Source organism: Aethalodelphis obliquidens, unplaced genomic scaffold (assembly GCF_003676395.1).
Source record: "Aethalodelphis obliquidens isolate GAN/ISIS:26980383/991018 unplaced genomic scaffold, ASM367639v1 scaffold46, whole genome shotgun sequence".
NCBI lineage: Eukaryota > Metazoa > Chordata > Mammalia > Artiodactyla > Delphinidae > Aethalodelphis > Aethalodelphis obliquidens.
Window position 1 is genome coordinate 7,431,605 of NW_020837990.1, and position 23,940 is coordinate 7,455,544.

General features: G+C 47.0%; 1 protein-coding gene across 1 annotated transcript; it reads left to right on the top strand.

Moving 5' to 3' along the window:
* Nucleotides 1-4,444: 4,444 nt before the first annotated feature.
* APOA4 (apolipoprotein A4) lies at nt 4,445-7,023 on the top strand. The gene is made up of 3 exons (XM_027081863.1): nt 4,445-4,606; nt 4,972-5,098; nt 5,900-7,023. The coding sequence occupies exons 1-3, from the start codon at nt 4,558-4,560 to the stop codon at nt 6,864-6,866; spliced, it is 1,143 nt and encodes a 380-aa protein (XP_026937664.1). The 5' UTR covers nt 4,445-4,557; the 3' UTR covers nt 6,867-7,023.
* The last annotated feature ends 16,917 nt before the right edge of the window (nt 7,024-23,940 follow it).

A 23,940-nucleotide genomic window follows, 5' to 3' on the forward strand; every position in this document is an offset into this window, starting at 1 on the left:
GAGTAAGCAGGCAAGAGGGTTCTGACCTGTTTTATATTGTCCCCAGGGCAGCGGGCACTGAGGGCCCAGGGAGCTGGGCAAAGGTCACCTGCTGATCAATCTAGACCAGGGACTGAGAGAGGGTAGCCAGAGGCAGTCAGGCCTGCTGGGAGGTGGGAAATCTCTAGAAAGCTATGGGTGCCCATGCTGCTCTCTGCTACCCCTGTAGCCCACATGGGCTCAGGACCCGGGGGTGGCGTGGGCCTGGGGAGACCCCATTCATCCTGATCAGCCTGGCTCCCCAGGGAGAGGCTGGCGAAATGGGAGAAGGGATTAGAGGCCAAAGCTCAGCCCTTCACACTTGGGCTCCAGGTCCTTCCCGCCCCTCCACCCCCAGCCCCAAGCCCTGACAACAGCCTGCAAGGGGGGTGGGTGATGTGAGAGGGGGATGGGCTGTTTCAGACTTGGGAACAACTCAGCGGGTCGGGATGGGGTGCCTAGAGTGAAGTCACAGAAGACCTATGGGTAGAGGCTTGTGCGGGGAGGTGGGACACAGTTAAGGGCACACAGCCACCTCCCCAGCATCTCCACCTCTGGGCTTCAGTCCCTGTGCTGCTTACCCAGAAGCCTCCTTGAGCTGATCCCAGAGCAGGGGGTGGTGGGAGAAGGTCAAAGGCCGCTCTGAGTCCCAGGCCTTTATCCTACCACCCCCTCCTCCTCACCTTGCTCTCTGGACCCACTGATAACATTCCCTGGGACAGGATCCAGGCTCATGTTTGGGGCCCTCCCCAAACCGCGGCAGCTGGGGTTGAGTCCCAGCGCTGAGTACTCTCACCTCGGGCTTCAGCTTCCTCAGCTCCCCTGGCTGGCCAGGCAACCGAAGGGAACCAAGGTTGTGGTGAGGCTGGTCTGGTGGCGAGAGGGGCCAGACGAGCGCTACAGGGGCAGTCAGCTGTCCAGGAGAGGCCTGGGCCCTTCTCGGGGTGAGGTGTCCCTTGGGCCCACACTGGGAGCTGTAGCCTGGATGGCAGGATCAGGGGCCTTTGTCTTCTGGATGTGAAGACATCACAGCCAGGAAATTCTAGGTTTAAATGATGACTTGAGCACTTACTCACATGACCCAGGGCCAGAGATCTAACACCTCAGTGCCTCGATGTTCTCCTCTGTAAAATGGGGCTAGAATACCGATATGCCAGAATCGTGGTGAAACGTAAATGAGATACGTACAAAGCAGCTGGTTCATGGAGGCGGCTTCATAAATCTCTCTCCCTTTCTCCCAAACACCTTGTCCTTCCCTAGACAGCACAGTCTGAAGGTGGAAGGAGCCTCCAATGTAGAAGTAGAGCTTTTGACAGGCGGCCCTCTTCTCGGGAGGAAGGAACTAAACCCACAGTGTGAAATCACAGGCCTGAGAAAGTGACCTGGCTCTACCCTCAGAATTCTTTATCTGTGGCTGAGACTTGAAGTTTCTCCATACAGATTCACTCCTTTGACTTAGACCTTGTTATCTGCTAAAATACAAATAGATTCCTGTGAAGTAGACATTATTAACCCCATTTTACAGGTGAGAAACCGAAGGCAGGGCCAGAGGCCTACCCAAGTACCCATAGCCCATCAGTGGCAGAGCTGGGAACAAGAATCCAGGTGTTCAAATAGCCACGCTGGTACCGAACCGCTTGGAGAGATGAGACCCGTGGCGATTTGCGTCACTCACTCATCAGAGTCAATCCGTTTCAGATCCTGAGTACAGATTTTGGTGATGGGGTGGGGAGGAAAGGAAGGTGATTAGGAGGTCACGGAAGGATGTGGACATTGGGGAAGGTACAGGGCAACTGTGTCCACTTCCCTCTTCTGTTCTGGCCTGTTCCTCGGCCCCGGGGGTGAGGGCCACAGTGGGAGTCCAGGTTCCAGGCTGGGCTGGGGCAGGCTAGAATGCGCTGGCTGGAGCCCTTGGCCCTGTTTCCTCCAGCTCTCTTTCCATGCATGTGGAGGGTCTGGAGGAGGCTGTGCTCTCTCTCCTGCTCAGCAATGGGCCACTGATCCCAGGGAGGTCAGAAGACGCTGGCAGAGAGACCCAGCGGTGAGGTGCCAAGCTGGGCAGAGAACCGGGGTGTGAGGGTCCATGCAGCTGGGCTGCAACATGCCATGGGGCCTGGGACCTTAACTCTTTCAAAGGGCTTGGCGCCTTTTTGTGCCTGTATCCCTCCCAGCAGCTCCAGCTGGGTCTCAGTAGGGCTATCTCAGTAAGGGTCTTATCGGTGGCCCAGACTAAGCCACCTCTCCCCGCCTTCTTCTCTCCCTCCCCCGCGACCACGGCTGCCCTGGAATGAGGAGACCGCTCCAGGCTTGGCCCCCAGACCATAACTGGTTGTGGGAGGAGAGGAGGGGGGTGGGCGGGAGAAGGCCTGACCAGCTGAGGCCAAAAATGGTCCTCTGGGGTTGGACTGACTCTGCTTCCACTAGTGTCCGAGTGACGCTTAGCACATGAGCCTCTGTGACCCACGCCCCTGCCACAAGGCTGGACTGGGCAGTGCTGATTCAGCCGTGCCAGCCAGAAGCCCACTGCTCAGACGGTCAGTCCAGGAGGCCAAACTCAACTGAGTGTCCTTGGTGACTCATTGCCCTCCTCATCTCTGGCCTGGAGGAGGGAAGGGATGGGACACTGACCTTTGCACCCAGCCCAGGCTGGACTGTGCGTGATTCGGGAGGGCTGCAGGGAGGTAAAGCGTTCAGGGGTAAAACGTGGCTCGTACTTGATGACCACTCACTGCTCCAGGCACCATTCCCAGCATTACTCAGATTAGCTCCCTGACTCCTCAGGAGGCGGGTACTATTCTACACCCTGCTGAGGCAGACGGGGCTCAGAGAGGTTAAGACACTCACCCAAGATCGCACAGTCAGTACGTGGGGAGCCCACACGCAAACCCAGGGCGTCCGACTCCAGCACTGGAACCCTTAATAACTACTGCGAGACGGCACGGGCTGCTCCAGAAAGGAGGAGCTCCCTGATGCTGGAAGTGACCACGGGTGGTGTGGGACACTGCTGGGTAGTGGGGACTCTGCAGAAGGGGTGCAAGCATCAGAAAGCCTTCTAGCTGTCTTCCATCCCACGATACAGCAAGCCACTTCTGGTATATGAAAAAACGGAGACATGGAAGTCAGGGTTAGCACAACTGTGGTCTATTCCAATGGCAGACTACTGGAAGCCCATCTATGTCCCAGGCACTGCACTTGCAGAGGACAGCCAACAGTGCGATACGATGGATCTCATCTCATAGTCTCTCACGGTGATGTGTGTGGTCCAGCAGAGGGGCCCAAGCTGACCAGGCTGTGTCGCCTTCTTGGTGGATATCTTCCTGTGCGTGATCTCATTTGGAGAGAACGTTGGAAGCCCAAGGAGAAGATCTCCTGGACACCACCACCATCCCCATCATCCCCTGGTGAGAGGCCCCCTGAGAGCCTCAGGTCATGTGATTCATCACAAGCTGGCCGCTCCCACCCAGGGAGTGTGGCTGGAGAGGTGGGCAGAAATCAGGCCTCGGGCCAGCCTGCCCCTCACCCTGCATCACGCCTGCCTGATGACCCCCGGAGGGTTGGGTCTAACTCTGCCACTCTCAATGGAGCAGTGAGCACTCTACTGTATTCCCTGCTTTGATCCAAATTAGGAAAATAGTAATATTATTATTAACAACAATAACAACTAATTTTTAGTGCTTACTCTGTCAGGCACTGTGCTACTCACTTCACCAGCGATATCTCATTTAATATACCCAACAACCCCATTTTTCAAAGGAGAAACTGAGGCTCAGGGCTACGCCAAGTTGAATCACTAGACCAAGGTGACACACTTGGCAGTGATGGGACATGGGACATGAAGCACACTTACAGTTAACACCTTCGACACGGGACACCCCCCAACTCCACCCACATTCCCAAAGGCTTGCAGGGGTCCCCTGCTCCTGGGTGCACCTTGACCAGAGCACTGGATCTCAGCTCGCTGCCCGCACCTGTGGCCCTGGATGTCCCAGCCCAGAGTCTGGTGCTCTGAAATGGAGTCCGGTTCCGGGGATGTAGGAGTGGGGGGCCACTCCTCACTGGAGCAGACAGAGGAGCTGTGAACTTTGCCTCCCCATCACCCCCACCAAGCCTGGCACAGACTCAGAGCTGCCACAGGGCCTCTGGGGCATCAGTCCCAGGTTCAGGTATTCCCTAGGCCTCGTTTCTTCCCCAGCTCATGGCCCCTCACCCATCCTCCCTTCAATGCTGGGTGGGGCACGTGCACAGAGCTTCTGACTGCTTCCCGGGCTCCAGTCTGTCGTCAGCTTCCACGTTGCCTTAGAGTCACGAAAGTCCAAGAGGCCTCCTGGGAATGTGTCACCTTCCAGCGTGGAGTCACAATGGGGAGGAAGGCGGGGAGTGCAGCCCGGTGGGGATTTAAATGTCTGGCTGGCTCTGAGCTTCAATCAGTTCGAACAGCAGCATAGGTGAGCTGCCTGAGAACCTCTCCTTTGGCCCCCTCTGAACCCAGGAAGGATCCAGTGCAGTAAGAGACTTTTCCAGCCCAGCAAGGAGCCCAGGATGTTCCTGAAGGCTGTGGTCCTGAGCCTGGCCCTGGTGGCTGTCACCGGTGAGTAGGAGCTGCCTTTGGATGGGACTTTCAGGCAGGACCCATCTGTTGCATCAGGCAGGGAAGGGTGGAGAGTCTGAGGCCAAGGTAAGAGGACAGTTCTGAGCACCTGTCAGCCCACAGCTGGATGCAGGCGGCTGCCCGGTTGCCACCCGGCTCAGAGGAGCTAGTCCATTCACAGCGGCGGGCCCCCTGGCATTGGTGCTATACGCATTTTACATACCCCCGTAGCTTCCAGCTAGCCAAGCATAGAGAAGGAAATCAGTGGCTGGGCTCCCCCCCATCATCCGGTCTGCAGCTCAAGGCTGGTGCAGAGGGGCAGGGAAGGAGACAGGTCCTCGTGAATTGCTCTGTTTTCCACCCAGGTGCCCAGGCGGAGGTCAGTGCCGACCAGGTGGCCACTGTGATTTGGGACTACTTCAGCCAGCTGAGCAACAATGCCAAGAAGGCTGTGGAACATCTCCAGCAGTCTGAGCTCACCCAGCAGCTCAAGTAAGAGGGGCAGAGCTTGCAAGGTGGAGCTTCTTAAAGGCCATGCAATGAGTGGGCAAGGGCTGAAATCGGAGGCAGGAGACCTGAGCCTAGGATACCCACTGCCCTGCCACCAACTCTCTGGGGACCCAAGGTCTCCAGACCTGGGATCCACATATACAAACAGAAAAGTTGGGCTGAATAATCCCTGCTTTAACTTTCTAGAGCATGACGAATGGCCACATCTTAGTATTGCGGCTCGCAGAAGAAAGGAAGGGAAAGAAATGTCGTATGAGCTGGCTTCTAATACATTCCAGAAGGACAAGCCTCTGTGAAATCATGGGAAGGGAGGTGGGGATATTTGGCAAGCTTCTGAGGGTGGGCACATGGCAGGGAAGCAGCACCTGGTGTAGCTAGCAGATGCTGGAAGAGGTCCAGAACATAACATTCTACTAGGGAATGTGATCTCTGTCACAGCACACCTGGGCTGGGAAGGACCTCAGAGTCCACACTTTTTACTTTACAGGTAAGCAGAGGAAAGCAAACTGCTCCAGGTCACATGATAGGTAGATATTGTGACTCAAGCTCAGGGGGAGATTCAGAGATACAAGTTCAATGTTAATACCTTCGTCTATTACATCCATTTGCTCAAATCATGATCCACCATAGGGAAGGCCACAGGGAGAAGATGGGTGAACTCAGTAACCTGCACACTCACCTGTCCTAGGCAGGTGTGTGTAAGGTGAGTGCTATGGAAGGAGTCAAGGTCCTGGCATGGAGGGCCAAGCGTAACGGTGGCCCCCTTGTGTCCTTTCGCTCCAGCACCCTCTTCCAAGACAAACTTGGGGAAGTGAACACCTACAAGGATGACCTGCAGAAGAAGCTGGTGCCCTTTGCCACGGAGCTGCACGAACGCCTGACCGAAGACTCAGAGAAGCTGAAGGAGGAGATCCGGAAAGAGCTGGAGGAGCTGCGGGCCCGGCTGCTGCCCCACACCAGCGAGGTGAGCCAGAAGATCGGGGCCAACATGCGCCAGCTGCAACAGAGCCTGGAGCCCTACGCGGAGGAGCTGCGCGCGCAGGTCAACGCCCAGACCCAGCAGCTGCAGCGCCAGCTGACGCCCTACGCCCAGCGCATGGAGGCGGTGCTGAGGCAGAACATGGACAACCTGCAGGCCTCGCTGGCGCCCTACGCCGAGGAGCTCAAGGCCAAGATCGACCAGAACGTGGAGGAGCTCAAGGCGCGCCTCACGCCCTACACCGACGAGCTCAAGGCCAAGATCGACCAGAACGTGGAGGAGCTGCGCCGCAGCCTGGCCCCCTACGCGCAGGACGTCCAGGGCAAGCTCAGCCACCAGCTCGAGGGTCTGGCCTTCCAGATGAAGAAGCACGCCGAGGAGCTGAAGGCCAAGGTCTCGGCCCGCGCGGAGGAGCTGCGGCAGAAGCTGGAGCCCGTGACCGACAGCGTGCGTGGCAATCTGCAGGGCAACGCCCAGGAGCTGCAGAAGTCGCTGGCCGAGCTGAGCAGCCACCTGGACCAGCAGGTGGAGAAATTCCGCCACACCGTGGGGCCCTACGGCGAGACCTTCAACAAAGCTATGGTGCAGCAGGTGGAGGGGCTCAGGCAGAAGCTGGGCCCCCTGGCGGGGGACATGGAACACCACCTGAGCTTCCTGGAGAAGGACCTGCGGGACAAAGTCAACACCTTCTTCAACACCCTCAAGGAGGAAGAGATCCAGGCCCACGCCCTCACCGCCCAGGAGCCGACGCCTGCCCCTTTGGAGGGCTGAGCTACACCTGCTGCTCCTGCCCCACCACTGACACCTGCCCTGCCCTGCCCCCTGTCTGTCTGTCTGTCCCAAAGCAGTCCTGGTACCAACCCGTGGATACCTGTCCAGTGGAAAGTGACACTACCTCTCGCTACTCAATAAAGCTGCTGAGAAGCTAGCCCAGTCTGGTTACCGTGGGAATCCTTGGTGTTGCAGGGCCTGAGGTGAGGGCTTGGCAAAGCTTAGCAGGGGCTGCCAGGGGATGCTTAGAGGGACACGGAGGGCTGGGAGGTGCGACGGGGGTGGGCGGAGGGCAGGGTGTGCTGAGAGAGGTGTGGGGGTAGCTCGAGGGGGAGGTGGATAAAGGTGTCATGTGTTACCCAAAGAGGAAATACGCAGCCCGCTTCTACTCACTCAGCCAACAAATGTCTTCAATGAAGTACATTCACCTCGTTGTGCAACCATCACTACCGTCCATCTCCAGAACTTTTTCATCTTCCCAGCTGAAACTCCGTACCCATTAGACAGTAACTTTCCCCCGGTCCTCGGCCACCACTGCTTTCCGTCTCAGTGAGTTTTCCCGCTCTAGGTATTTCTTGTATGTGGAATCGTAGGCACCAGGCAATGAGCAAACTAGCTTTTGTGGAGCATCGATCTGACAATGTGCTTCACTCTGAGAGGGCCACCGACGCAGTCAGGACAGGGTCTTTGGCTTTGGAGAGCTCACGGCACAGTGGGGGAGACTGTCCCTCCTGGCATGAGCTCTTTTGTGCCTTTAACCTGACTTATTGCTGTGAATTTCGATTTATTCTACCCCACCCCGTCACACTTCCATTATATCGATTCTTGCTTATTTCAGAAATTTCTTGACTGCTAAACCCATGGTCTCCAGAGTTGAGGAATGCGACCTAGAGACCGGGCAGAGTCCTGGGAGGTCGGGAGGAGCAGGTGCCCGTGGGGCCCTGGTGAGCTCTGCCCTGGAGTCTCCTGCAACGGGGCCTGTCGGTCTGGGGCCCGGGTTGCCAACTGCTGGGGCAGGGGGCAGGGCAAGAGAGGAGTCGGGCTCTGAGCAGTTTCATCAGCACAGCCAGCTGTGGACTGCTGCTGCAGCCTCGGAGGTGGGGTATCCCCCCACCCTCAGAGGCTCACAGACCCTCCCCAGGAGGGAGCCCCAGAGAAGGGCCAGTTCAAGCCTTCGTCCCAAATGACTTGACCTCCCAGCTGTTAGCTCTGACCCCAGGTCTCCACGTCTAGCCCGGCACCCCTTTCCTTCCCAGAATGGGGATACAGGGCTTTCAAGGGAAAGACACCAAGGGACGACAGGGAGTAAAAGAGGAAGCTACCCCCTGCCCCACAGCCCAAGATCATGGCCAATAAGGAACGACCAGTGGCAGAAGCTTCTAGAAATTTTAAATACAGAGATGACACTAAAGCTGACACTCTACTCATTAATGCTAGATGCTTTAAAAAATCATGGCATATGTACCACATCGACTCATATCATCCTCACAACAGAAAGTGACATCAAAGATGCAGTAGGTGAGAAAAAGGCAGTACAGGGTGCTGACGTAACGTTATCTAGCAAGTGGTGGAATTGGGATTGGAACCCAGGCCATCCAGCTAGAGAGCTTTACTTTTAACTACCAGGCTGTGGCGCCACCAGGGTAAGCCCAGCACAGTGGGAAGTGTGGGCCCCACCAAGAATCCCATAGAGAAGAGGGGATGCCCTCTACACGGAAGAAAGAACTCTCTAAACCTAGATGGTCAATTCATCGGGTCTCCTCTCCGGAGAATGGGATTTTTCTTTCTACTTTATAGATTTATGTAGTGTTGGGACTTTAAGATAATGTTTTAGTATTAGTTTTTTATTGTGGTAAAATATATATAACATAAAATTTGCCATTTTAACCATTTTAAGTGTACAGTTTAGTGGCGTGGCATTAATTACATTCACAATGTTGTAAACCATCACCACTATCTCCAAAATTTCTTCATCACCACACGGAAACTCTGTATCCATTAAGTAATTCCCCGTTACCACTCCCCCATTCCACCTCCTGGTAGTTGCTTGTCTGCTTTCTGTCTCTTAGAGTTTGCCTATTCTAGATAGTTCATGTAAGTGGAATCATACAATAGTTTTACTTCTGTGTCTGGCTTCTTCCACTTAGCATAATGTTTTCAGGATTCACTCGTGTCGTAGCATATATCAGAATTTCATTCCTTTTGACCGCTGCATACTATTCCACGGCATGTATAGATCACATTCTGTTTATCCATTCATCTGTCTGTGCACACTTGTGTTGCTTCCACCTTTTGGCTGTTGTGAAGAATGCAGCTATGCATGTGGGTGTAGAAATACCTCTTCAAGTCCCTACTTTCAATTCTTCTGTGAATATACTCAGAAGTGGAATTGCTGGATCACACGGTAATTCTGTTTAATTTTTTGAGGAACCTCCATACTGTGTGTTACAGCAGCTACACAATTTTACATCCCCACCAACAGTGCACAAGGGTTTGTTTTCTCTCATCTTCTCCAACACTTGTTATTTTCTGTTGTTGTGTTTAAAAATAGCCATCCTAATAGTATTACTTTAAAAACTAGAAACAAACAAACAAGTGAATAAATATTCACCAGAGTTTCGCCAGGATCCAGTTTTTACCACCTGGCAAGACTGAAGCACTTACACACGGGAGAACTGAGCCCTAAGAGTCCCTTGCGAGTGGCAGGGGAGGGCGTTTTCTGGACTCCGGTGCAGCCCACATCAGTATCTCCCAATGGTCCTGCCAGAGCCCAGCACAATTTCAGGCCTGAAGCTCCCCCAGCCACCTCTGGCTCCTCGGGTGAACTGGAGATAACAGACTCCTCCGTGCGCATGGGTTAGTGCACCAAACCGAGGGTCGACCAGCACCAGTGTGGGCCAGGCTAAGACATTAGCCATGCCCCTGCACCCTTCCACAAAGTTTGAAGGTAAAAAGTCATCTGAGAACGTCCGAGGGGTCACGGCCCCTGAAGTGTCTGGTGGTTGGCATGGTCCTGATTAGGGACAGAAGAGCACAACAGGGTAAAGGGGGGCGGGGCCCGCTCTCCTCTTGAACCCACAGGGCATTGCTGCTGTTGAGGGATTGCCCAGCTGGATCGAAAGTAGCTCCCGCATGGGGACACAGTGTTCTCTTGGCATTATCATAGGACACCTTGCGCTCCCAGGAAGAGGAGAACAGGCAGTGGTGCACTCTGGGGAGAGAAACAACAAGCGTGGGGTTATCCAGGGACTTCTGTATCTGAGAGCACCAAGAGTGGGACCATGTTATGTCGCTGTGTGATGACAAGCAGCTAATAATGGAGACCTCAGAATTGCCCGTGGCAGAAGAACGAGGATGTGAGTTGCTGGTTCTGAGATGGTGGCTTAGTGATACAGTGGGTAAAGAACTAAGACCTAGAAGAACAAAATCACAGGACGTTAGGACTGGAGGGATCTGTCTTGTGTCTCAGTCCTGTTCCTTTGACATCATCTCTAAGAAATATCCTAACTCTACGCTAACAGACCCTTGAGGTCAGGCACCCCACTCGTTTGTTCATCATTGCATTCACACTGTGGTAGCCAGCCTCTGAGACTGATCCTCCTCTCGCTGGTACTCATGACCTTGTGTGGCCCCTCTCACATTGAAGAGGGCTGACCTAGGTGATCAATAGGCTTTGTGAAAGTCATGGTATATGACTCCCAAAGCTAGGGCATAAAGGCCATTGTGGCTTCCATGCTGCTTTCTCCTAGACCGTTGACTCTGAGGGAAGACAGCCACCATGTTGTGATGTTGTGATGACGTGATGACACTCAGGCAGCCCTGTGGAGGGGTCCACATAGGAAGGAACTCCAACTCAATGCCCCTCCTCGACAGCCAGCACCGACTTGCCAGCCATACGAGTGAGCCACCTTGGAAACAGATCCTCCAGCCTTGGTCAAGCCTTTAGATAAGTGTAGACCCGGGCAACGTCCTACTTGCAATCTCATGACAGATCCCGAATCAGAACCACACGGCCAAGCCACTGACCCACAGAAACTGTGAGAGATCATAAGACATTAAATTTGGGGGTGATTTGCAATGCAGCAATGGCTAACTAATATACAGTGCCTAGTCCAGTGTCCAGCACATAGCCATCATGCAATCACTCAGTGAATGAATCCTGCTTAGTATTGAACACCTCCACTGACAGCCAACTTACCACCTCCCCAAACAATTGATTCTATCTTTGGACAACTCTGTTCAAGTTTATCAAAATTAAAAAATTCAGTTGGTTCTTTCTCAATCCAGCTTTGTTCTAATTTTTACTCTTCTTTTGAGCCACAGAATAATTACAATTCCTTCATACACATGTTCTGCCCACAGGAAATCTATCCAGAGACTCCTTGCACGAAAACCCAAACCTTGTGGACAAAATTGAGCCTGAGATGGGTCATACTTCCCAGCTGCCTTGAGATGAGAATCTTGGTTGGTTTCTGTGAGGGCAGAGGTCTTGTCTATCTTGTTTATTATTCTTGTATAGTCAAAGCCCAGCACAATGACTTAGCAGGTGCTCAATATTTGTTGGATAAATGAATGAATTTAATAAATCTTTATTCTCTTGCTCAGTGGTACAGTATACGTATGTTCATCTTTACCAGGTAATGCAAAATTGTTTTCTAAGATGATTGTACCACTTTTGCTCATTCGCTTCCAATAATAGGACCTTCCTGGACAAGTCTTCTAATTTTCTTTTCACTCATTTCTTCCATCTCTGCATGCTCTCCTTTCTGGGAGATTTCCTCACACTTTATTCAGTTTTCTGTTTCTACAATTGTGTTTTTAATTTGCAAGGGCTTTTTTAAAAAAAATTCTGTGAATGTTCTTTTGTAGTATCCTGTTCTTGTTTCATCATTGTAATATATTCTTTTAACCCTCTGATGATATTAATGGTATTTTTAAGTGTTCTTCTGTCTGCATAGTCTCAGTTTTCTTCAAGTTCCTTTTTAAATGTCTGTTTTGGTCTCTATCTTTCATGTTAGGCTCTTTCCTCAAATGCCTGGTAAACTTTGCTTATCTGCTTAAACTGCAGAGTGGGGATTTTAAAGCTGATTTGAAGCTCCATGTACATGAGTACATAGTATTGTTGACTATGAGCTTCACTGTTGGGTGATCCACTGGAAAGTTTAGTTCGGGAACCCCCAAAGTAAAAATAGTTAGGTATTTTCCTTTGAGCAGGTCATGTTTCCCTAGGAAGTTTCTCCTACTCTCCTGCCTGGAGGGTAAAGGCCTGGATACCAGTGCTTCCGGGGCCAAGTGGAAGAAGCAGGATGGGACTCAGCATTCAGAGGGCACACTTTGATTTAATCCCTCTATTTCTGGTACTCAGAACTCTGCCAGGCATTCTCTGCCTGTCCTCAACTCTGCCAGGCATTCTCTTTCCATAGATATTCGGTCTTCCCCTTTTCAGAGAATAAACCTCCAATCTTCCGCCAAGGTGAGAGAGATAAAGCTAAAGCTTTTCCAGCTTTTTAAATAGTTTTAACCAATCTTTCATATTTCACAACAGCCTCTTCATTCACGTCTATTTTCAGTGGTACCTGGTGCCTCCAGGTCAGGGCTGGTATGGATGGCTGTGCAAGCTGTGCAGGGCACAGTTCCGAGTGCACCTTTCCCGCACTGTAGACATCATGGAATTGTATATTTATTATGACAAACTTCTGGTAGATGGCAGTAGAGTGTCTTGAGAAAAGGGAGGGTATTACTAATTCATACACGGGTGTAACATTGGCTAGCAGAAGATTTACTACAATTCCTTAACATTTTGAGAATTCAGTGCAATCAATCAGATTGGCACTCATCTTTCCCCACTGCCAACTTCAGATCAGTTTGCTCAGGCCTGCTAAATTAGTTGCAACTGGTCTGTCTGCTTTCTAGCTTTCAAAATTTTGCTGTGGTCTTTTTTTCCATTCTTTTTGTCCCTATGGGTCTACATCTTTTCTAAAAAAAAAAAGAAAAAAATCTCTTCACTATATTTTGAGGGAGGTTTCAGAGAAAAGTGAAATTAGATACATGCACTCAATTTGTATCTGAAAATCCATGAAAGTAACAGAGACAGAAAATGCCTGAAGGCTTTGTGGTGCATCTTTCCTTTAGAGTCTAAGCCACTGGTTCCAATCTGGGAGGTTAACTGGTCCTAACACTGGGAGGTCTCAGTATTACTGCAAAGGGTTTGTGAATAGGGATACACCTGTTTAGAAAATGTTCTTCCATTTAAAAATTAATGGTAAGGGAATAACCAAAGAATGCATGCATTTAGCTATGAAAGTGTTCATTACATTGCTGTTTATAATTTTAAAAATTAAGAAAACAATGTACAAGAGGAGATTGTTAAATTATGATATGTCCACATTAATCTCTTAAAAATCATATTGTGAATGAACATTACATGGATTGTAAGTATGACATATTCTAAACAATAAATCAGGCTACTAAACAGTTTGAGTGCATAAAAATAAATTTGTAAAAAAAAATCTAAACATATGCCTAGATTAAAAATAAAAGCTATTTATTAATGTTAGTTAATATTTTAATAGACAGGACTTCCTACTAAAAAATATCAGGCACTCTTAATCCTATCCACAGATCTTATCACCAGAAGCTTAGATATTTGGGCTTCCTCACCTTGATCTTATGCAAAATTGACATCTCTCAGTGACTTTTTAATACGATTCAAAAGTCCTTGTATACAAAGTCCCATCGAGATGTTTATTTTGCAACTCATGTTTGGAAAAGCTTTATTTTCTTTTTGATTCTGGTCTGTTTCTTTCTTCTGCTTACGACAATTATGTAACTAACTGAATTTCCCTCTTCATGGATTTCCAGGAAACCCAAAGTCAACGCAAAAGTCAACTGTTGCAACTTTGTCAGCCCTTATTGCTTGTGCTTGTGTTCTTCAGGTCTTGTGCTTTCTCAGGTCATGACTGTCTTCTACAATCTTTATTTTCACTGGTCCTGAGGGTCTTCTCTCTTTCTCTCTCTCATCATCATCATCATCATCACCATCACCATCATCATCATCATCATAACCATAATCGTCATTTCAGTTTTCACTGCCAGGAGCCTCAAACCTTTGGTGACGAAGGAGGGTTTACATAAGCAAAACCCAAACAACTACAATCCTTATCTTTCTTGGCCCCCGTCACTGTGTTGACTCAGAATGTGCTCAGTACATTTTGTGGTATCAGAGTCCATGTCAATAGCTAGGTCTCATCTAGCTATTGCACCACCAGTAGGTGTTTCTGACACAAACATCTTGTTGTGGGGCATTTCTGAGGCACAATGGATCATGGCCTGTGGAGGCCACGGTTGACAAGGCTAAAGACCTAAGGACCTGGTGTGCCAGCCACAACTAGAGCTGCTTCTACCTCTGTAGGGGACAGTAGAGAAGGGGCACTGAAGGGGGCATGTTTAAGTGTGGGATGGGACAAGGAGGGAGGGGTGGACTCCACTCCCTATGATGACTTGGCAGCTGTCCCGAGCTTGGCTGTCCTTTCCCTGGCTGGCCCTGAGCTATTGTTCCTGTCCCCAGATCAGCTTACACATGGACCCTGGCTCCCCTGTGTTTCAACAGCCCTCTTTCTACTGAATCATAAATTCCTGGCACCTGGTTTTCCACTGAGCACGTGGGTCCCTGGGTCCCCCAGTAAGGTGTGTAGAGGCTTTGTGTGGTACAGGCCCCACGAGCAGAGTTCTCTCTCATCCTGAGCATGAGTTGGCGTACTGAGCATGGACTTCAGAGTTAGACGGACCCGGGATTGGCCCAGGGCAAGACCCTGAGCAAGTTCCCAAATCCCTCTGAGCCTCAGTTTCTCAGTAAGTAAAATGAGGATAACAATACCTACCTTGGAGTATTGCTTTGAGCATTACAGATGATAAAGGGTAAATACCAGGCACATGGGAGTTGCTCAGTAGAGGGGTTATTGTTATCAAGTATTTTCAAATCCTACTGGGCCAGACTCTGAGGGGCAGAGGGACGTGCAGATGTGCTCAGGCTACCTTCCTACCACCACACTCTAGCCACACTGAGCCCTTCATTCATACTATGGATTGCATAACTTCTGGCCTCCACGTCTTTTCTCTTGCTTGGCATCCTGCTTCTTCCCTTCATCACCCAGGGAACTCGTCCTTTGCTGTGTAGCACTTGGAACATCCCTGGGCTCACAGTGTAATCTAGTTGGGTGTTACTTGGTACCAAGTTCATCTCCAGACCTGGCAGAGTGTCTGGAACACAGTAAGTGGTCCCACCCTTGAGGTCCCAACCATGTTGGTCTCAGTGTCAACGGCTGCCTTCATCAAGGCTTTGGACATCTTGGATGCAACATTAACCTCTCTTCTAAACCCACTATGCCTCACATCCCTTTCATTCCTGGTCACAGCCCCAAAAGTAAGGCTCTCTGGCAAGATGAACACTCCTACACTCTCCTGCATCCTTCTTTGTTTATTCTCTCTACACAACACCCCAAAGTTCTCTTCCCTCCCAATTTTCCCATTGCCCCATGGATCAGACGCCTCTGCATCTTCAGCCTTGCCTAGAACTCTCTCCACTTCCTGGCCTTTGTGGGAACTTGGCCTTCGTGCAGGATGCCTGCTCCCCGGTTTCTCCTGCAGCCCTCCTTCACAGAGGCAGACGATTTGCAGCCCGGTTGCTGTTTCCAGACCACTGACGCCTGGAGGCTGGCTCCACCTGGCCATGCTCCCTCACTGGTCCTCATTGTTGACCTCCACATTCACTACAGACTTCAGCATCTGGCTCTTAGTTGACCATCTATCTCTTCTCCTCGGAGACTGCCTTCCTGCCTGTGGCATCATGTATGTGGAAAACCCATCCAAACACCTTCCCTCTCAACTCCTTGACCTCCTCAATTTCAGCATCCTTTTCCTCTGTCTCATTTCAGCCACAGTGCCCATCCTTCTGATCTCTCATTCTCTGTCTCATATCCATGGCTCCTGCTTCCATCATTCCCATCCAGTGCATTACTTCAACAACACTTTTGCAATTCCCTGGACCCTTTGTCCTCTTGTCTTTCTCTTTCATTTTCCTCACAAAAAGCTGGCTTCTGGGCTTCCCTGGCGCAGTGGTTGAGAATCTGCCTGCTAATGCAGGGGACATGGGTTCGTGCCCTGGCCTGGGAAGATCCCACACGCTACGGTGCAACTAAACCTGTGCGCCACAACTACTGAAGCCCACGCGCCTACAGCCTGTGCTCCGCTATAAGAGAAGCCACTGCAATGAGAAGCCCGTGCACTGCAACGAAGAGTAGCCCCTGCTCGCCGCAACTAGAGAAAGCCCGCACACAGCAACGAAGACCCAATGCAGCCAAAAATAAAAATACATAAAATAATAAATTTATATATATATAAAAAAAACTGGCTTCTGCTTTTTCAACTTCACCTTATGGAACCCTGTTAGAGAAGACTGTGCTACGATTTATGCCACTGTATATTCAGACCTGCAGCTTTTAGTGGGCCCTTGGCTAGTCTGTTAATTAAGACTTCTGTGAGTTCCTACTCAGTTCTCTCTCCTGCTCCCCCAAAGCAGCTACACCAAAGGTCCATTCAAGCCCCTTCCTTCCTTCATTTCTCCTCACTTCCCTCTATCTGGCTTCTACATCCATGGAGCCACTGCATCTGCCTCTATTGGGCTAACTAGGAGCCTCTTGTGTACAAAACCAGCGATACTCTTAAGCCTTTATTTCCTTTATCGCTCCATCAATTTAATCTCTTGTTTTTTATTTTTAAAATTTTACAGTGAAATATTTCAAACATACATACAGGTACATGTGACAGAGTTATTAACATCCATGCACCCCTTTCCAAGATTCAACGAATATTAATGTTCATGTCTTAGAATCCTTTCTTAAAGGAATAGAATCTGACAGATATAGTGAAAGTCCCTCCCCATTTCCTTTCTCTCCCCAAAGTCTATCACTAGCCTGAAGTTGGTGAATCTCCTTTCCATCCATGGTTTATTCTTTTATATATATTTATGTAGCCAAAATGATATGCAGTATCGTTTCACATGCTATAAAATTTTAAGTGATTAATATACAATTGTTTGTATCCTCCTGCACATTGCTTTTTTCCACTTCACATTGTTTGGGAGACATATCCATGTTAATACATATATATCAAACATGTTTATTTTTACCAGCTAATGTTAATACTCCATTCTGTGAATTTACCACCATTTATTTGTCCATCTGTTTATGACATTTAGGTTGTTTCCCTTTCTTTTTCTTTCCTTCCTTGCTTCCTTTCTTTCTTTCTTTTTCTTTTTTTGCTATTACAAATAATGTTTGGATTTCCCTTGAGGTATGTACTTGTGATGGTAAAGATTCTCCGCTTCCTGGGGTGTGCAGAGTTCTTTATATATCAAGTTTGTTGACTATTATTCACATCTTTTCTCTGTGATTCTATCAGTTTTGAGAAGATGACACTAAAATCACCTATCAAATTTGTCAAGTTCTCTTTGAGACTCAGCAGTTTTTTGTTTATGTCTTTTGAGACTATACAGTTAGGTTTTTTTTTTTTTAAATAAATCTATTTATTTATTTATTTTTGGCTGCGTTGGGTCTTTGTTGCTGCACATGGGCTTTCTCTAGTTGAGGAGAGTGGGGGCTGCTCTTCGTTGTGGTGCGCAGGCTCCTCTTGTTGCAGAGCACAGGCTCTAGGTCCGCGGGCTTCAGTAGTTGTGGCTCGCCGGCTCTAGAGTGCAGGCTCACTAGTTGTGGTGTATGGGCTTGGTTGTTCTGCAGTATGTGGGATCTTCCCGGACCAGGGCTCGAACCCATGTCCCCTGCATTGGCAGGCAGATTCTTAACCACTGCGCCACCTGGGAAGTCCCTACTGTTAGGTTTTATCTTTTCCTGGTGAATTTTTCTTTCTATTAATCCTTTTTGCCCCAAAGCTTATGTGTTCTGATATTATATTGTCATACCTGCTTTCTTTTGATTTATTTTTGTCTGGTATGTCTTTTTAAAGCCTTCCACTCTCCCCCCACCCTTTGTTAAAGGTTACTTTCTCTGACATTATGTTACAGGTGTGCCTCTTTAAACAGAAGATGTCTGGAATTTTTGTAAAGTCTGATGTGAAAATAATAATAATAACAATAGTAAATTCTTACACAGCACTTACTATGTGCCAAGCATTGCTCTGAGTGCTTTTATTTTATTTTTTTAATATATTAAAGCATTTATTTCCCAAAGAACCTATGAATTATACCATACTATATGCTATAATTATCCCCATTTTACTAATAAGGAAACTGATGCACAGAGAAGTTAAATAACTTGCCCAAGGTCAAAGAGCTAATCCATGTCAGCATTTTAACCCAGGTGGTCTAGCTCCAGATTTGATGCTCCATGGGCTGGTTTAATCTGTTTCCTTTTACTATGATTGTTGATTTGTCTCTATCATATTATTTTATATTTTCTATTTACCATGGTATTTCTTTGCTTCTTTTATCTTCCTGCTTGTACTTCTATTTGTTTTATTGTATTCCTTTAAAAATAATTCTGCTTTTATTTCATCAAAGTACACAGTTTTAAAAGTCCAACAAGTCTACAAGTTAGTATAAAAAAAGAGAAGTCCCTCAAGCTCATCCCCATTTTTCACTCTGCAAAAACAACTCTTGGCTCTTAGAAAATCTTATTACTCTGATGTTTCAATTTTAGCTTTATCTTATCTTCAGACTTATGATTATCCACTAATGGTCAATGAAAATTGGGTTCTCTTCCACATATACACAACTTGTACACATCACACACACACACACACACACACACACACAGAGACACAGACACACACATACACACATACACACACACATACATTCTATCCCCTGCCTTCCTGAAACGAAGCAGGACCCTGTGGGGCTCTCCTGGCTTCAAATCCTTTCTGTGTCCCCTGTTTCTTGTTTGAAGGAAAAAGGCTTCAGCCTCCTAGACCTTCCCTGAGTTCCAAAGATTAGACTTAAAAGTTACTAATTAGGGAGGGGAGGTATTGCTGAAACAAAGGAGGAGCAGACAAGAAACAATGGTGCAGTGATAAAGCAGTGTCCTGGTTGTCCTCAGGGAATATACATATACATACATATCTTTCAGTTCTTCTGCAGAAATGGGGTTCCCACCCATGTGGAGGATGGTAACTTCAGGCTGAGCACAAGATTCCTGGAACACAGCCTTGTTACCCCACAACCAACCATTCAGAAGAAAGTCATACACCCTGCATCCCTCACCCCAAATTTCGCCTTTAAAAACTTGTACCCTCAAACCATTGGGGATTTCAAGGTTTCTGAGCATGAGCTGCACATTCTCCTTGCTTGGCCCTTGCAATAAACTTTTCTCTGCTCCAAACTCCAATGTTTCTGTTTGTTTGGTCTCCCTGTATGTCAGGCACATGAACTTGCATTCCATAACATCTTCTCTTTCTCTTTGTGAAACAGGAGGGAAGGAGGCAGGGCACAACCTTTGAAAGAATGACATAACCCAAGGACATGACATAAAGTGATTAGAACCAAATGGGTCCAAGATGGTGGACAAGTCGACTTCCACTAGACCTTGAGCCTCAGTATAGGCTCACATCAGCAAGCTAAACGACACGCCCACAGGTGCCATGACAGTTCCAAGACCGACCATAAGGATCAAAAATTGGGCAGTGGTCCAATTCCTGGAAATCCCAGCCCCTTCCTAAAATAGCTGGAATACTCCTCCCACTCATTAGCCTATGAAATTAACCCCTTCTATAAAAACTGACAACCCCATACCCTGGTGTCTTTCTCACCTTCTGAGATGGCCCCCACTCTGTCTGTGGAGTGTGTTTCTCTCTAAATAAATCCACTTGTTACCTATCCCTTTTTCTCTCACTGAATTCTTTCTGTGATGAGACATCAAGAATCTGAGTTTCATTAAATCCTAAAACCAGGTGTGTTACCTCAGTTGGAAGACCGTGGGTTTTGGCTGGGTTTGAGTCCCAGCATGTGGGTTCAAGTCCCAATCTGAGGTACACGGTTTCATTTGTGGTCCTGAAAAGTCACGATGAAGTGCTTTTGTGTGGGTCTATTTGCAACCACTTCCTTAGGCATAAGAGTACTTGAGGGGCCCTTTCAATCTGGAAATTCATTTCCTGAATAATTTCTTTGATGGTTTCCCTCATTCTGTCTCTTGCTGGAACTCTTATTGACTGAATGTTAGACCTCCTGGATTGTTTCTCTCACCTTCTAAATTTTCCCTTCTCTTTATCAACCTTCTTTATCTTGTAACACTTCTATTGAGTTTTGGTTTGTTTATTTTGATGAGTTTCATTTCTGTTATATTTTTTAATTTCCAAGAGTTTTTTTTCTGGTCATCCATATTGACATTTAAAGAAAAATCCTATTGTTGTTTTATGGTTAAAATATCTTCTTCTTCTTTTTTTTTTTTTACCACACTGCATGGCATGTGAAACTTCTCCAACCAGGGATGGAACCCATACTCCCTGTACTGGAAGCACAGAGTCTTAACCACTGGACCACCAGGGAAGTCCTAAAATATCTTTTCTTACATCTCTCTGCACTTTTCTTTTTTTTCTTTTCTTCTCCCTGCAAAGACTCTTTCTCTACATTGCTGTTTTCTATTTTTTATTTTGGCCCACATTTTTCATATGAGAGACTCTCCTTAGATATGCCATGATTCTTTTTTTCCTTTTTTTGAAATTTTGAATTTTATTTTATTTATTTTTTTATACAGCAGGTTCTTGTCAGTTATCCATTTTGTTCATATTAGTGTATATTGTCAATCCCAATCTCCCAATTCATCACACCACCACCCCTACCCCCCCACTTTCCCCCCTTGGTTATGCTATGGTTCTTGATTGTCTGCTTATAAGGGGGAAACCCTTAGGGAGCTGATACACGTACTATAAAGCTCTAAAGTAAAACAGTGTGGTAGTGGCATATGAAGAGACAAACCGATAGAACAGAATGATGAGTCCAGAAATAGGCCAAAGAACAAATGGAAATTTAGTATGTGAGAAACAACTGAATAGCTATTTGGGAAAAGATAAAGTTGGATTCATTCCTCATGCCATATACTCCAAATGCACGAGAGATAAATGAGAGATGAATAAACTCCAAATGCATGAGAGATCTAAATGAGAAGATGAAACCATACATGTACTTAAGAAAAAATAGGTGAATTACTTTATAATTTGACTATACAAAAATAAAAATATTTTTCAGGGCAAAAGATCAAATCACTCTAAGCAAAGTCAAAAGACAAACGATAGACTAAAAGAAACTATTTTATGTGTATTGTAGGTTAAAGCAAATTAATACATAAGAGAAAAGGAATAAAAAATTAAAAAAAGAAAAATTCTGCAGTTTAAAAATTGAATTAGAAATATCTATATGAAATCATGGTTTTTTTCCATATATTTCATACCTTTAGTTAACTGCAAGGGCCTACAAGCAAAGGCAACCCAACGGCAATGCCAAGCACTGGAACCTGGTTTGGTAATACCATTCTCTACTAAAACAAACCAGGGCCCCTTGGAGATCCAGGTCTGGGGCAAACAAAGTACAAGGTGAGCTTGGGAAATCTAGTTGTATCAGAAATCAAGGAAGCACTCAAAGTGTCAACTTGATGTCTAAGAAATGCCCAGATAGCTAGTAAATATTATTTCTGGATGTGTCTGTGAGGGTGTCTCTGGAAGAGATTACCAGTGGATTGAGTAAAGAAGATTGCCCTCCCCAATGTGGGTGGGCATCATCCAAACATTTGAGGGCATGAATAAAACAAAAAGGCAGAGGAAGGGCAAATTTGGTCTTTCTACTTGAGCTGCAACATTCATCTTCTCCAGCTCTTGTATGTTGGAGCTCTTGTTCTCAGGCCTTTGGACTCTGACTGGGAGTTAACAGTATCAGCCCCCAATACTTGAGCTTTTGGGTTTGTACTGAGACTTACACCATTGACTTCCCTGGTTTTCAGGCCTTTGAACTAGAACCAGCTTTCCTGGGCTTCCAGCTTGCAGGTGGCAGGTTGTGGGACTTCTCAGTCGCCATAATTGTGTGAGCCTCCTTCATAATAAATCTCTTTATATATCTATATATATCCTATTGGTCCTGTTTCTTTAAAGAACCCTGACTCACAAGTGGGATGTGTTAAAAGAACATAGGAGGGACTTCCCTAGTGGCCCAGTGGTTAAGAATCCTCCTGCCAATGCAGGGGACACAGGTTCGAGCCCTGGTCCTGGAAGACCCCACATGCCGCGGAGAAACTAAGCCCATGTGCCACAACTACTGAGCCTGTGCTCTAGAGTCCGCGTGTCACAACTTCTGAGCCCTTGTGCCACAACTCCTGGAACCCACGCGTAGAGCCCATGCTCTGCAACAAGAGAAGCCACCACAAGGAGAAGCCCGTGCACCACAACGAAGAGTTGCCCCTGCTCGCCGCAACTAGAGAAAAGCCCATGCGCAGCAATGAAAACCCAATGCAGCCAAAATAAATAAATAAAATTTAAAATCTTTTTAAAAAAACAAAACACAGGAGCAGCTCGAAGGGGCTCCCACTGGCCAAATTAGGAAGAGTTTGAGCATCAACCATGGCTATATTGCCTTGTAATAACTGTGCATCATCATAAAAATTGAAAAAGAGAAATTCCCCGAGTCCATGGTGACAGCCGAAAGAACAATATAACATTTAATTTGCCACCATTGAGGAGAATATTTTACTACCTCCTCCTCCTGTAAATTGGTCAAAGGAAAGAATTAAGCATTTACCCTGCTGCTGCTTCAGGAAGAACTGTAGTTCATCCCCATTGATAAGGGAGAGCTTTTCTTTACAGAATAATGTCAGCTAAAACATGTAGAAGGAATAATAGAATTAGAAAATCCTCAATGAAATAATAATTTCAGGCAAAGATCTTGAATGTGTGGTAAATTCTTCAGGTTCCCAAGGACAGAGAGCCAAGGGATCACCTGCTAATTACAAAGGGAACTAGCATGTCTTTACAGCTAAGAGATCTCCTTGTCACTGCCTTGCCAATTGATGAAACTTAGGTTCATTACCAGCGGGACAACTGGACACTGCATTTCTCCTGATGTGATGTAATGTGAAGTTCCTGCTTCCTCTTTAAAGGAATATAGCCTGAACATAACTGAGCCTTTAGACTTAGATTCCAGTTTATGGGAAATACAGAAGATAGAGAAACAAGGTTAATGACATTACAAAGAAACAATCAGACAAATTAAGAATATGGCACATTCTACAAGACAACCGGCTTGGTCTTTTCAAATAGTTAGCGTCATTTTTAAAAAAGTAGGAACAACCTAGTAAAGACTAAAGAGTACTTTAGTAACAACAAGGGACAATGCATAAATGTTGAGTGGACCTTTTTTTAAAATTTAATTTTTATTTTATATTAGAGTATAGTTGACTTATTACAATGTTGTGTTAGTTTCAGGTGTACAGCAAACAGATTCAGTTATACATATACATATATCCATTGTTTTTCAGATTTTTTTCCCATATAGGTTATTACAGAATATTGAGTACAGTTCCCTGTGCTATACAGTAGGTCCTTGTTGATTATCTATGGCATATATAGTAGTGTATATATGTTAATCTCAGACACCTAATTTATCCCTCCCCCCACCTCGATTGGATCTTGACTGAGAAAATAATAAAGCACTAATAAAAAGCTTGTTAAATGACGAATGGGGAAATTTGAACATGGGCTGTATATCCAATGATATTATGGAATTCTTATTAATTTTCCTAAGTATGATAAGAGTACTGTGGTTTTGTGGAAGAGTGTCCTTATTTTTTAGAACATACAAGCTAAAGTTGTTAGAGGAAAAGTGCATGCTCTCTGCAACTTCAAATGGTTAGGCACACGTATAAAATACATACATGTATATAGAGAAAGCACACATGGCAAAATATTAACAATTACTGAACCTAGATGGTGAGTATTAGGGTGATCATTGTACTGTTCTTTCAACTTTTCTGTATGTTGGAAAATTTCATAGCAAATTAGAAGAAAAAAAGAAGCTAATGTG

Coding starts and splice junctions, on each gene's coding strand:
- APOA4 (XM_027081863.1), top strand. CDS start 4,558: ATGTTCCTGAAGGCTGTGGTCCTGAGCCTGGCCCTGGTGGCTGTCACC. Junction 4,607..4,971: donor GGCCCTGGTGGCTGTCACCG/GTGAGTAGGAGC, acceptor TTTTCCACCCAG/GTGCCCAGGCGGAGGTCAGT. Junction 5,099..5,899: donor GAGCTCACCCAGCAGCTCAA/GTAAGAGGGGCA, acceptor CTTTCGCTCCAG/CACCCTCTTCCAAGACAAAC.